General features: G+C 39.3%; 1 protein-coding gene across 1 annotated transcript in view; it reads right to left on the bottom strand.

Moving 5' to 3' along the window:
* Positions 1 to 14,089, bottom strand: part of TPK1 (thiamin pyrophosphokinase 1) — a 252,862-nt gene that overhangs the window by 97,085 nt on the left and 141,688 nt on the right. The window contains exon 8 of the mRNA XM_086615174.1: positions 11,484 to 11,632. Coding sequence (XP_086471300.1) covers positions 11,484 to 11,632 — 149 coding nt within the window. The remainder of the gene's footprint in view (positions 1 to 11,483; positions 11,633 to 14,089) is intronic.

The raw sequence follows: 14,089 nt of genomic DNA, 5'->3' as shown, positions 1-14,089 counted from the left end.
CTGAACCAATTCAGACCAATGATTAGAGATTTTATTTCTAATTTCCAATGGAAATTTTACCCATTGCTAATTTAAAGCAATTTTCTCTTATTCTAACATTGGCCTAGAGCTTAAACAGACTGCTTCTCTCCCTGGCATTTACTCCTTCAGTGCATTTAGAGACAGTAACCACTTCTCCTTTCAGCACTTTTCCTGAGAGTTTACACAAGAGACTAAAACAGATCTCCCCTTGTAAGGTAACAAAAACATGAACAGAGATCAGAGTGGACAGGACTACTATTTCTGAATATCGTCACATAATCTTCTGTATCAGGACATTCCAGATTCTTCTCAAGAGATTCTTGTACAAGAGCTCTAACACCCCTGTTCAACCTACCTGCACCTCCACAAGTGTCCCAGGATCACTTAAGTGGGAAGGAGTCTAAGGAGACCATGGAATGCAGCCTTCCAATCGCGTTTTGAACACTAATAGGGCCAAAAGATTCTCTGGCAACCCCGTTCCTGTACATAAGCATCTTCATAGCAGCAATTTTTCCTTCTAGTTACCCAGAATCTCCCCCTGTTTCAGTTTAGGACCACTGTCTCTCATTCTTCTGCTGTGCACTTCAGGAAAAAGCCCTTGCTTCGTCTCTTGACAACCTCCTCACAGATTCTTGAAGACTGATATTAGGACTCCCCAAAGCCTTCTGTTCTCCAGGTTGAAGAAGCCCAGTATCCTCAGTCTCTTCTCACTAGGCACGTGCTCTAGCCCCAACCATCTTGTAACCCTCTACTGAACTGGCTGCTTTGACATTCAGAGCTGCCTCTCACAGGATCCCTTCTACTGTGAACTGCTCATTCCATAAAGGGCTGCCACTCTCCTCTTCTTCCTTGCCTATGTTTCCCAAACAGCTGCTCTCTTCCTATCATAGATCTCCAGCCATATGAACTACTCTACCACTTCTCAGACTATTCCAATGATTTCACGGTTCTGTGTCCATACATGGAGCTCTGGCTACTTCTGTTTGCTTCCTAGGCTTGCATGCATGTGTTTAACAGGCACTTGAGATGGATTCTCTTTTCATTTGTTTTCTCTTCCTGAAGAGCCCCCTCACTCCATCGCTCTGCCCCCTTTAACTTATCACCCCTAAACTTGCTACTTCCTCACTTAACCGTAAGCTGTCATCACCATCCTCTGATATAACCCAGTTTAAAAACCCTTCTCAATCAGGTTGGGTCAGCCAGTTGGCAAAGATGGTTCTTCCCTTGCTTTCTCAAATGGATCCTGTCTCACTAGCAGTTCTCGTTCATCAGAGGAAACCCATAATCATAAAGTCAAGCACTTCTTGTCACACCAGCTACATAGCCAGCTGTTAACTCACAGGTTGTGTCAGCACCTACCTGAGCATTTCCCCCTGTCCGCAAGACTGATAAAACGCTACCAAGGCGTGCATGTAGGCTCAGTCCTGTCTTGATTTACTTCAGATTTCCCTTGGCAGTGTCACTAGTGTCCCTGCAAATGAGCAGCAAGAAATAACAGTCCAAGGGCCAGGCGAGCCTTAGCAGTATCTCCACAACATCCTGGATCCAGGCCCTTGCCAAGCAACACGCTCCTTTGAAAGCACATCTGGCCAGCAGATGAGTGCCTTCGTCTCCTGCAAAAGGGTATCTCCAACCACTGTTCCTGGCTGCTTCCACCTGCTGCTAACGCTCCGATGGTTCTCCCAGGAGTTTGTTCCCCTTCACTGGCTATTAGGGTACTGTACCAATTCTGTAAATTTAGATTTGAAGATGAAGAAGGAGCGGCCTTCTGCTACCAAGCCACAAGCTTCCAGCCTCCTTTTCTGGCTTTAAACAGGAACACTTCACTGCAAATATCTTGATTTTAGGATGAGGGGTAGGAAGCCCATGCTCCCATGGAGGTCACTGGGCCCAACTGCACTGCTGGCAAGTATTTTTGATTGCAGTTGATGTGAGAGTGACAGACACATTATGGTCTTAAAAAACATTGAAGAACTCAATCCCTGATCATCTCCTCTTGCGATGTTCTGTTACACACCAGAGAGAGTGCCGTAGTAATGTAACCAGTTGTTACCAGCATGAATGAATTTGGATTGCAAAGTAAATCACTTCCCACGGCAAGGCTGAGTAGTTCCAGATAATCTTGCTTACCAGGTAGTACAGCATTTCCCCTAGAACCTCAGATATTATTAAATATTATCATTCTTCTGCACTGAGCCTTTTTTAACAATATGGGTAAACGTAGAAAATTCATACAGTTGACACCACTGCCCTGGCGATACAGAATTAAACAGTGGATACTGTAAGGGATTGGAAAAGCCTAAGCAATTTCATAAAGGGATTGACTTAGGAGATAACATATTTTCAAATTAAACTGAGGGCCAGAATACGAATCTCACCTTTTGCAATTTCGTTACTCAGATTTGAGCATAAAGGATCATTTTAAGTTTTCCTCTAAAGGAATTCATCAACTCTTCAGGCTTGGTCAGCCATTAAGTATTTAGCATTATGCTTTTTTTCGTTTTGTAGTAGATAATAATTATGATCTACTATCATTTCAATTTTTACTGTCATTTACATTCAGTCTAGGAAAAATATATTGATTTTCCCTGCTATATTTTTAATCATAGCAACAAAATATTTCCAGACATTATTTTCTTTCCAGAGGATGCTCTGTCAGATTACAGACCTCCGATACCTGTTAGTTTCCTACAGAACTTTAATGACAGGGAAGGAGTGAAAAAAAACCCCATACTCCCAAACCATCACTGACTTCTGTTTAACACTGAAGAGGAAAAGCTCTTACTAGAAAACTTTGGTGAAATTCACCTCAAGCAAGGCAGTAAGATGCCTTCAGAGAGCCAGTGTCACTTAGTGGGCAGGCAGAGAATCCTAGGACTTGAGAAATTCAGGCTAACACAACAAAGCTGACAAAGAGTTACAACTCAGCAATAATTTAATGATGACATATAGGCATGCTGCAGTACACATCACCCCAATAGCTTTGAATACTGCACAGTTGAGGCCACTTTGGTCATTGGTCCAACTGCAGACCAAGAGGAATACTTCGAGACCCAAGAGGAATAGATGAAGCCAGACGACAAGGGGTATTGATGAATTGCTTCATAGCATAGAATTGTAACTGCTGGAGGACACAAATCCTGGAAAAAGTCTTCAGGACAGCAGTGGCTTGCTAAGTTAAACCAAGAATATTTTTCACAAAAGTGATTAAAAAAAATATAAATTATTATGACACCGAGAAAAGACACTTGATGGGATTCAAGAAAATCCAGAGGAAAAGAAAAAAAAAAAAAGGAAAGAATAAAAATCCAGATTAGAAAGAGGAGATACGATCTGTTGTATGAACGATTAATCGTTAGCGGGGGTGGCCTCTGATCAGGCAAGTCACAGAATATTTTTGTAATTATCCCTCTAAGGTCCCCTTCATCTTTATCTCTAATGGTTAACCTTGAAAGTCCAAAACACTGTATTACTCCCTCTAGTGCCAGGTGGTAGACAAGTATTTTAATCCACAACATAATCATAAAGTACTACAGAATCATCTGTAAAATACCAGTCTATAAGACCTTCATACAGACAGCTTTGAATAATTTTTCTTTTTAAAGTACAAAAAATATGGAACCTTTGAAAGCTTATTAAAGGAGTGTACAAAGTTTTAATTTTATTGATCAAATTTGGAATCAAATATTAACAGTCTTTTAAAATGCCTTTTTTTTTATTATTTTTTGATCAAAAAAATCTATTCACAAAAGGTTGGGAAAACTTTAGCTTCCTACAAAATCTCCATAGTTGATCTAAGTCCAGACTGGGAAAAAAACAAACAGAACTAGAATGATGACACATGCATGTACACTCCAGCTTTGTCCTCTTCAGTTGCAGAAGAAAGATTAAATGCAACCAACAGCCATGAAAAACACTGCTGTAGTCTTTCTCAGCTTACCACTATCACCAAAACAGGAAAGGTTTCACCAGCTTCCCATTGATCTCATTTAAGCATCAGCTCCTACTTGATAAGCAAACCTCAAAGCCAAACATTGTATGTTTTGCTGCTGATCATTTAACATAAAGCGGCAACTTGTTGCAGCAGAATTGTTTTACAGTATAGAAATTATTACTATACAGACCGCACACAAAAAAAATCTAAATGTCAGAGCACTGCAGAAAAGTTCATTAAGAGTGGGGATGAAAAGAAGGATTAAGAAAACACAGGTTTTGTGTTGGTTTGGGAAAAAATCCAGCTCTAAGAAAATTAGCTTTGTAACAGAAAAATTCTCATGGTTTCCATAAAGCAGTGAAATAGATATTACCAATTAACAAGATCATATTGCAACAGCTAGGGGCAACAACAGAGAGCAGGAACCTCATTGGAAGAGCTTTATTTAGAGTCCAGATTCACCTAGACGATCACCATCAGCTGCTAGGGTAACTAATTAAAAATCTGGACACAGACTGAAAAATTTGGAGACAAGAATCATTGAAAGTTACCAAACACCAGATACTGATTCAGAAACAAACTGGATGACTCCAGAATTTAGAAATGCATAAGTAATTCAATCCTGACATCATCTTCTCTTGCAGACAACCATTAAGATGTGTATTTAAAAACAGCTGTGTGATTAACATATCCTGCTATAGAGTATTACTGGTTTCTTCAGAATTATAAGCAGATCAAAATCTCATTTAGTAAAGACTATTCTTTTTCACCTGGCAATGATGATTTAGTGTTTTCCTTTCCTCTCTGAAACATTAGTATTTTTTTAAAGTAGTTACCTGCAAGCTAACAAATTGACTTAGAAATCTGTCGTAATCTGCTTTTTTAAGCAAAGGCTGTACAATAAGACTTATTAAAAAAAACCAGATTTTGCATATGTCTTCATTATACAGAGTAATCCATAACTATTGGATAATTCTCTGCAAAAAAGTACAGGAAAAATCCACATAATTCCAAATATTTCACAAAGTTGATGCAGATTGCACTTTTAACTGATGCTAAGTAAACTGCTTGAAAGGATATGCATGTTTCAAGAGCTAATTATTATTTTTAAGATACTATATAAGCTTTGTATACATCATACTACAGATTTGTTGATGCTGGAACAGAACCAAGTTACAGAATTTAGCTGTTAAGAAAAAAATCCCACTAAAATGTTCCTTTTGAAACAGTGAGAAGCAAGATAGCAAGTTGTCATGGTTTGATGTGGAGGGGGGGTGGTTCTGGTGGCAGGAGAGGGGTTTTGCTCCCTATGACCTCCCCGGTTTTGGAACCAGGTTAGGCTTAGTTCTGGCCACCAGATCAGACTGCCATCCCCCTCGGGGTTGAGCCAATAGGGCGCCTCTGTGAATTGCCCTATTTAAGTCAGGACAAAGGAACCGGAAAAGGTGCTTCGCCCAGGATCGACCAGAGAAGGGAGGAGGGCACTGCCCCCGCTCCCTGGCTCCCGGCCGGGCAGCTGCCTGCGTCGGGCCAGCGCCGCCCATGGAGAATGGTGGCGGTGGAGCCAGCTGGGGAACTCGGGGGCACCCCACTCCCAGGGTGCCCACTGGGCTGAGTTCACCTGGAGAGGACTGAGATCTGAGAGAAACAAGTAAATTTTCCTCAGCTCGAGATGTGATTGACAAAAATGAATTAAATTTGGATCACTGATAGCCAGTAAAACCCAGAAAGCCTGTGGTAAACATGAAGCAACACACCACTTCATAGCCACACATTACCATGAAATAAATCTGAGTCGCTTGGACCTGGAGCCTTTTGAAGGCTCCATTTACACAGGCCCACTAAAAACACACGGTAAGAATGACCAAATGATCATTAGTCCACGAGTTTTCCCAAGGAAGAGAAAAACAAGGCTTTATCAGTCTTATTTTAAGAACAGAAGTTGAGCTGTAACCAAATCCTCAAAGTTTCTTAGCAGAGAAAGAAATTAAGGCAGCTAAACTACCAACATAGCAACCTTTTTTTTTTTCCTGAGAAGCCATTTAAATGTGTTACTGAAGCTCTGGAAGCACAGAACCCCTTTCTGCAAGGTTTTCTGTGAAGGAGTCAGGCTCCCAGAGAACGGAGTAAGACTTTTCCACTGCTAATATTTTTGACACTGGTAGTGCTTCTGTCAAGAGAAGGGCTGGCTTTGTCCTAGAAAAGTCACAAGAATATGTATTTATTGAAGAACAAGAAGCTGTATATTTGCAGATTCCATGGATGTTCATTCAAGTGGCCAAAGAGCTTGAGACGCAGAGACTCACTGCTTTGTCAACTACATTAATTTCCAACAGTGCTCTTTGAGAACGGATACCAAACAAGAGGGGTAGCCTTTCAGGACAATAAATATTTTAAGTATTAAATATATTTTAAAATATTTTGTTTAATTATTAAACCTATGTTTAAACCCCTTCCTTGGCAACTGGGACATTTTTGCAACTGAATCTACCCCAAAATGTACTAATAATACAGGAAAATGAGACATTAGGATAACAAAGGTTATCCTTGAATTTCCAAATTCCAAAGTTATCCCCAGAAGAGGCACACTCAGTAAGGATTTTCTCCACCGAGTTCCAGTGCAAGCCAGATCCACTTCTTACACTACGAGGCGGTACAGAACTGATCTGTAACTCATTCTTGAAGCTCCTGAGAATTCAGGGAACTGGTTGCCAGAAGAAACTTACAAGTTTGAAGATCGATACCCTGAACTTCTCAATTAAACATTACAAGCATAGACACAAAGCAAAACCGAGTAACATTGGCACAGAGAATTGCAGCAGCAAACTCCAGTAAAGTTTCCAGTCTTGCACCTTCCCCTCACTTATCTCTATTGCAGTCTTCCCATCTAGGAGCAGATCTCCATGCCCAGCCACTCTGTCTGCATCCGTAAAACGGTTCAGGTAATACTCTTTGGACCTCCAGCCAACTGCATAGCACTGCTCTATGCATATGGCTGTTCTCTCTGCCCAAAACACAAGGTGGTACCATCCAAATGCTTAGTAAGCAGCTACTGACCTGGTACTAGCCCCAAATGGTGCCAAGGGCACTGTCTGTGAGAATGATAGCTGGCTCACACTAAAACTGTGCTTGGGATCATGCAAACTAATTAGCTGCACAGCCTGCTGTTTGGTGATATTTCTGTTAATTAAGGGTCTATTAATACTGTTGTTACCAGTACCATAATACTGTGTTCCAGCTCGGTGCAGAACTCAGGATGTAATAGAGTTTTGTAAAAACCTAAACGAGCCTCACACTACCCATTTTAGAGAAGGATGTGAGTTTTATCTAATTTACAAACTAGGAGACTACGAGATCAAAAGACTACATAATTTACTTCTCTCCAGTGAAGTGGTAGTAAAGAGCCAAGAATAAGGGATGGGACTCCTGATTCTTATTGGCCACATATTCTAGCTGCTGGACTACTATCTCTGATGTTAAATTATTCATAATTTCTCACAGGGAAGGCAGGCATGCACTTCACAAGAAAAGCTGTGTGCAAGAAAATGGGTTATCAAAGTATTCACACACTCTTTCAAAAGAGTTAGCTAACTGACAAAAATTGCTGCTCTAACACATTTTCATGTGTAGGTAGCAATTCCTCTCTACTCCCAGGGCTGGAATCCGCATGGGGAAGACTGAAAGTGCTCAGTATAATGTAAAAGACAGGCCTCATTAACTCTTGGACATCTTCTCATTTCTTGGTCAAAATCCTATTACCTTGTATTACAAACTGCCATAAAACTCACAGATAAAGATAATTTATGCTCAGTGTACAGAAGCTAATGTTTCTGTACTCCTGAGAAGCACACAACCAGAAAATGAGAAAGTATGTATGTGAAACCTTAAGCCATTCATATTGAGCATGGCTAGCATGATAAACATGACTCTAAGGGCTGAATGCTCTTCAGCCAGGGTATATTCTAATGGTAATTGATATTACCAAAATTTCAAGCATAAAATGTACGGACTGTTGCATAAAATATCTGCTGTATAAAGAGTGATTACTCCTTATTAAGAATTCAGGCTTTCCTCCCTTCCTGCACTACAGAAAGAAATATGATGGCTATTCAGTACAATTTTTTATTCTTTTTTTTTAAAATTCCAATCATCATCACAGTATAAAACACTTCAGAGCAAGTTTCACCTCCTGGAATTCTTACACAGTCTCCCTATTTCTGACTCTCATCCTAATTAGCATTACATGGCACACAAAAAACTAACAACCCTTGGAGTTGGGCAAAATCAAAGGCAGCTCAATCCCTTACTTGCTTTTTCTCTGAAGCAATTTAAAGTCTTCGGACTTTGGTACTGATTTAACTGTGCTGGTTATCTGCTCAAAAGGAATGTTTTGCTTTAGTGAAGACTGAGCAAAAGATGCATTAAATTCAGGCTGTTTGTCATTAGTTTCCTTTCCCATTCGGATGAGAGAAAATATTTCACTTGGTCAACTTACAACTTCTGTAGTTACAAACTATGTTGTCATTGCTTGAGCCCTTCCATAGTCCACCTCATTTCATACTTGCTTCTTTTCTTCATACTTGTTTAGTGATTGATCTATATTGGAATTCATTTATTTGAATTGAGATACTACAGTGTATACCTAATCTCAGGCTACCACCCAATTTCTCCATAGACTCCACGGAGACAGGTATTGAAGGGGCCGTAATTCTTCCACCTTTTTTCTCTTCTCCACCTCTCAGCATAGCTCATCCTTACAGGTCAGAAACAAATATAAAATAGTTTACTTCCTTGTAGTTTTTTCACTTTCTAACACCGAACATTTCTATCATGTATTTCAAATCTTGCACTGTCTGTCCATCTATGTTCCCAAGAGATGCCTCAGTACTCAAAATGCCATTACCCCTTAATAATTACCCCCAAAATAATTTTATTGGCTGGTGAAAAAAGGCTTTGTTGACCTGGTCTTCCTTGCTTGGTAGTCTGCAGTGGATTCCAAATCACACATTGTCCTTGCTGTCTTCTATCACCCTGAAGACTAGCGGAAGTCTATAATCCTGTTTCCTACAATACTGTGGACCGTTTACAAGTGTGTTAAATATTGATATATTTCTTCTGCTGTACCACTCTATATCAATATTTAATATTGTGAAACAACTCTCTTTCAAAGCAAATACTTAAGAGATTCTATGTTGTTCTTAGATATCTACTCACACTGTCCTTCTCCTAGTTTTTGCATTAGTAACTAAAAATTCAGCAGCTTGACGTTGTTATTTCCCCTTTGTACCCTTTCTACGGCTGTTATAGGATTATTGGTTTATCTGCTCTATCCAAATATTTAGCCTCTGCCTAGGTACATATGATAGGGAACCAATACTAGTCTCCCCGCTATAGTGAACGGAGGACTAATGTTATTTTGAAGTATAAACATGGTTATACTTTGTTCATATATCTTATTCAAGAATCCAATAAAGATCAGATTCTTCTTCCCAAGAGAGAAAGGTTTCAGATCTACATTTCATAGAAAAAGAAACACGCTCTTAACTTCATCATTCGCATTAGCATTTGAATATCAAAATCTTGCTTCATTTGTTGCACAGTTTCCAGACTTGCATTCAAAAAGTCAGTGGGTCTCCCAGTGTGTTCACCTCCCTCCTAACCTTGATTTTAAATTACAAAGGGGAGAGGGGAAAAATGAGAGAATGTCATGATTGTGGCTGTTTTCAAGAGAAAAATATCATGTGAACTCCATACAAAAAAAAGAGCACTTCCAAGCTTAGGATTCTCGATCTTTCTGCATATAAACTACTCACTAGTGATTTTAATCTAAACTATGTGGGATTAACATTATTATCTGGAGGTATCACGACAGATGACTGAAGATGCTGACAGTAACAAGTTCAAATCAACGATGAAAAGTGATTTGGTGCAAAGTTAGCATTCCTGATTGTTTTAAAGAGCCTGCCTCCTATATCCGTCCTTTATTTCAGAACACTAGAAACAGCCTGAAGTTACAGAGTCAGTGACTGGCAATGCAGACTGGCAGCCAGAGACAGCAGAAAAATAATACCCTGTGGAACTATCTCCATCATAAAAAAGTATTAAATGCTTCTTGTATGGTATTATTAAAAATACAACACAAAGAGTTTCCAGCAAGCCCAAACAATTAGCAACCTCCCATTTCTATTTAAATGCACAGATAATGAATTTTTTTCAAGTTGTAAAGAGTTTAATTATTCATTGAAGACTCTTCTGAAAACAACCTTAAGCATGGCATTTTAAAGCCACTTTTGGAAATGAGGAATGAAAAGAATTAAAAGTTCCCGTCCAAGTGTTTTTGTAGGCTAAATTGGGAATTCTCCATCTTATTTCAGCTTTTCAATATGTTCTTAAAAACATGCTAAAATTAATGTACAGCGGTCAGTGAAGTACTGCACCACAGATGAACCACAGCAAGGTACTCCTCACTTTCACCTTGTAACCACAGTTATCCTTTAGTCCTCTTCAAAATTCAGTCACCGTCACTCCGCTGCCATCTATCCATTTAGCTGTGCAACTAATGATCGGAGTCGTTCCTTGTCATACTGGCAAACGAGCTCCTGGTGTCTACTATCTTTACTGCAGACAGAGTAATTCAGGTTGTAAATACAGCATCTGCCCCTGCGGATTTAAAATCTATAATCTCGGAGAATCTCATTAATGCTTTTCTCAAATTACGATGAAGCATGTGTGGTGCAGGTTTTTGTCAAATTTATCTGTGAATGTTATTTATTTTAATGAAATAAGCTTTCCAAAGATAAAATGGGAAAGTTAAGCTTCTAGAAACCCTGGCATCAGAAAAAGGTATTTCCAAAACAAATAATGAATCACTGTTAGAGAGGACTCCTTGATGCTAGATTTGCTTTAATTTAAATTTTAGAAGCAGAAAGCCAGCAAGACATTTGCGTGTGTTGTTTTATGAATCAATAATGGAATAACAAACCTGAAAAACCACAAATATAACATATCTTAAATAAATTCCCTCGTTGATGCTAGCTGGATCCCATCATAATGAACTGCACCACTCAGACCACATAAGAGCTCTGCCTGACGAGTTTGTCAGGAACTCCCTCATATCTCCTCTTACATCTTTCTTTTGTTTCTCTTACTGCAGACATCCTTATTGCTACTCAACACACAAAAGGGCTGTGTGCTAAATTTAAACTTACCAGTGAAATAGTTTTTAAAAAAATTTTTTCACATTATAATCAAAATCCTGTATTTACCCGAATTCAGTTTTCATAACTTCTGGATTTCTACATTCCCTCGCTTTTAAACAAAGCTATCCTGAACAAATTAAACACAGCTTTTCCAAGGCAGGAATGCAGACCCCATCATTTGCTATCCACTTCCCTGCAATATATTTTATATTTAGGCTCTGACACTACAGAATACAATTAAGAAAACGAGCATTTAATGGGGCAAGACCTACAGGACCAGGGTGGGTGAAGGTCAGTTTTATTATGAAGTAACTTTTCACAACACTTACAGGTTGAAGCAGGTAAATCAGTGAGCACTCCTGGATAACTATCACTGGAAAAGGAGTGATATTTGTTGCATGAAAAAAGCGTTTCCACTGATGCCATTGTTTGGTCAAGCGTCCTCCAAGTCCGCCCAAAGTCACAATCATATATCGATCTAAAAGATAAAACAAAAACACCGAGAAAAACTTCAGGCATGATCTCTAGACCCTGAAAAATCAACAATAAAATCACTTTGTGAAAAAAAAAAAAAAAAAAGAATAACTACTGACTATACAAAAGCAAAAGTCAAATACAGTTATTTACTCCATTACCAATAAATACCATTAGGTAATTTTGAAGCTGAGTATTAAAGCTCAGTAATTCATGGCCATATATGGTACTTTTAAAAAAGACATAACTGTTTCTCCCTAAAATACAGGCCAGTCTTTGCAGGTACTTATCTGTCTGCCTGAATATACAGAGCCTAAGACATACCACTCCACATCTAAGCCTCTCAGCTAACTGGTATATATGAACCTCAGTATCTTTCATCCCTACATCTTCATCATTTCAGTGTTATCCTTACAGTTCACAGAGCGAATAGGGAATTTCAATTCAGGGCCATCGTATGTCACTCTCATTCCGGCCACACAGCATTTTAATGTACAAACAATACCACTCCCAGGCTGGCTCTACTCAAGATTAAAAGTACTATTGAAGTAGGAGGTTCCACCCCAAGCAACTAGCACATCATCTCCCAGCTGTCAGGAAGACAGGAACAGGAGTGCTCTCCTGTCCCTGTCTCAGACCTGAAGAGAGCACCACCTGACTGCTTGCAACAGGCCACAGAGTTGGACTGCTGTTGCTCAATTCTCTCACACTCCACCAAGCTTCAGAACTCTTTATTTCCTATAAGCAGAAAGGGAATATTTAAAAGCCTTGGTTAAGAGCTTTTGGGTCCTCAGGTAAAAGGTCACTGAGTGCAAAGTATTATTATTATTGCTTCCATAATGTGGATCGGTTATGTTCAGTAATTGTATTTTAAAAAGCTACCACTGCGTAAGTCGTATCTGGAGCCCTAACATTTCAGCAATAGAGTCTTTAGAAGCTGCCTTGACAATGACCATCTGGTGAAGTTTCCAACTTTATAGGGCTCAAGTCTACAGCCACTGTGATTACACAAAGTTTTACTCAACCCAGGAGCCACATAATGGTGCTCTGCGTATCTGGAATGTATTAATAACATCAGCTTCTATTTTTATTACCAAGGCTAGGGCTTTATGATTCTGTTGAATATTGGTTTGCATGAAAATTAAGCTCTTTTCCTTTTGGTGAAGAATTATACCATCTTTCTCATCACCATCAGGAAAATACTTGAGAAGCCAGATTGGATCAATATAACAATATTATATTAGCAGCAAACACTGAAACAAAAAAGTTATTCTTGTACTGCAGAGAGCATGTATTTTCTGTGAAGGTTATGGATCACACACACCTAACATACAACCAGTAGAACACAAGGTAGGAAAACCTACCCTTAAACGGGAGACAACACCAAAAGCTTTTTTAACCACAGTCATCATCAGTTAAACAAAAGCAGTTCGTTTCTACGCTGTAATCAATAAAATGGAAAATGTACTATAGCCTAGCCATAGCATTGTTATGCTAGTTCTGTGTTTTGAAGTATGATGGAAGTGATCCCAAAGTCCTACTCATTATTCAATAGCAACAGTGGAGTGATCTTGTGGATTGGTGCCCAAACAGTAACAAAATAAACCCAGTCTAGCATGGAGTAGATCTTTGAGCAGGCATTCAAAAAACAGAGGCTTGGGGTTTTGGTGTGTTGAGAGAAGGATAATAAAGATACGTGAGCAGGGAATGTAGCTATCATTTAGGGTTTGCATGGATTGTGAAAATGAAAAAACACGAGTATGTGACAGGTACGCAAACGAAACCAGCTGGAGTGAGAGAAGCGCAGGCAGAGGGAAAAGATAAAATTCTGCACTTCTGTGATGGTTGACAGTCCTGCCTTTCACTGGATAGTCTTGGCAGCAATGACAGGCATCCAGACACTGGAGGACTTTTAAGCCTCTATTTGAAGGTCTAGGTATACACACTTCGTTTATTTAACAAAAACACAGAGAGGCTAAGTCCAACAAAAACCTCAAGAGCCTTTTCATCCAAAAGCTATCACCTCTGTTAAAAAAAAAACCAAAACACAACACAAAAATCACAAAATAACAAAACAATTGCTTCCTTCCCTGCAATCACTCGCTCCTCTCACTCTGCCAAGCACTTAAGAAAATGGATGTGCCATGAAAGCACATACACGAGACTTGGTCATTCCAGAACCTAAGACAAAGTGAATATCAAAGCACAGGACATTTATTATTTCCCACACTTCAGACAGGAAGGCCATTCATTTTTTTCTGCTATGATTTCCTGTATAACATAGGCTGCAGAATTATATTGTTACTGCTAATCAGCCCAGCAGGTAGCATTTGACTAACACACTGCACTTCAATTGAAACGTCCATGCTTCACCTTAAATGTCCTGTCACCAGTCCCCTTACACAATTTGTTTTCACACAGCACTATTCATTTCCTGAAAAAAGGATATAAAATTCTAAAT

This window comes from Tauraco erythrolophus, chromosome 7 (assembly GCF_009769465.1).
Source record: "Tauraco erythrolophus isolate bTauEry1 chromosome 7, bTauEry1.pri, whole genome shotgun sequence".
Classification (NCBI taxonomy): Eukaryota; Metazoa; Chordata; class Aves; order Musophagiformes; family Musophagidae; genus Tauraco; species Tauraco erythrolophus.
The sequence above is the reverse complement of the archived record's forward strand: the minus strand, read 5'-3'. Positions and strand labels throughout refer to the sequence as shown.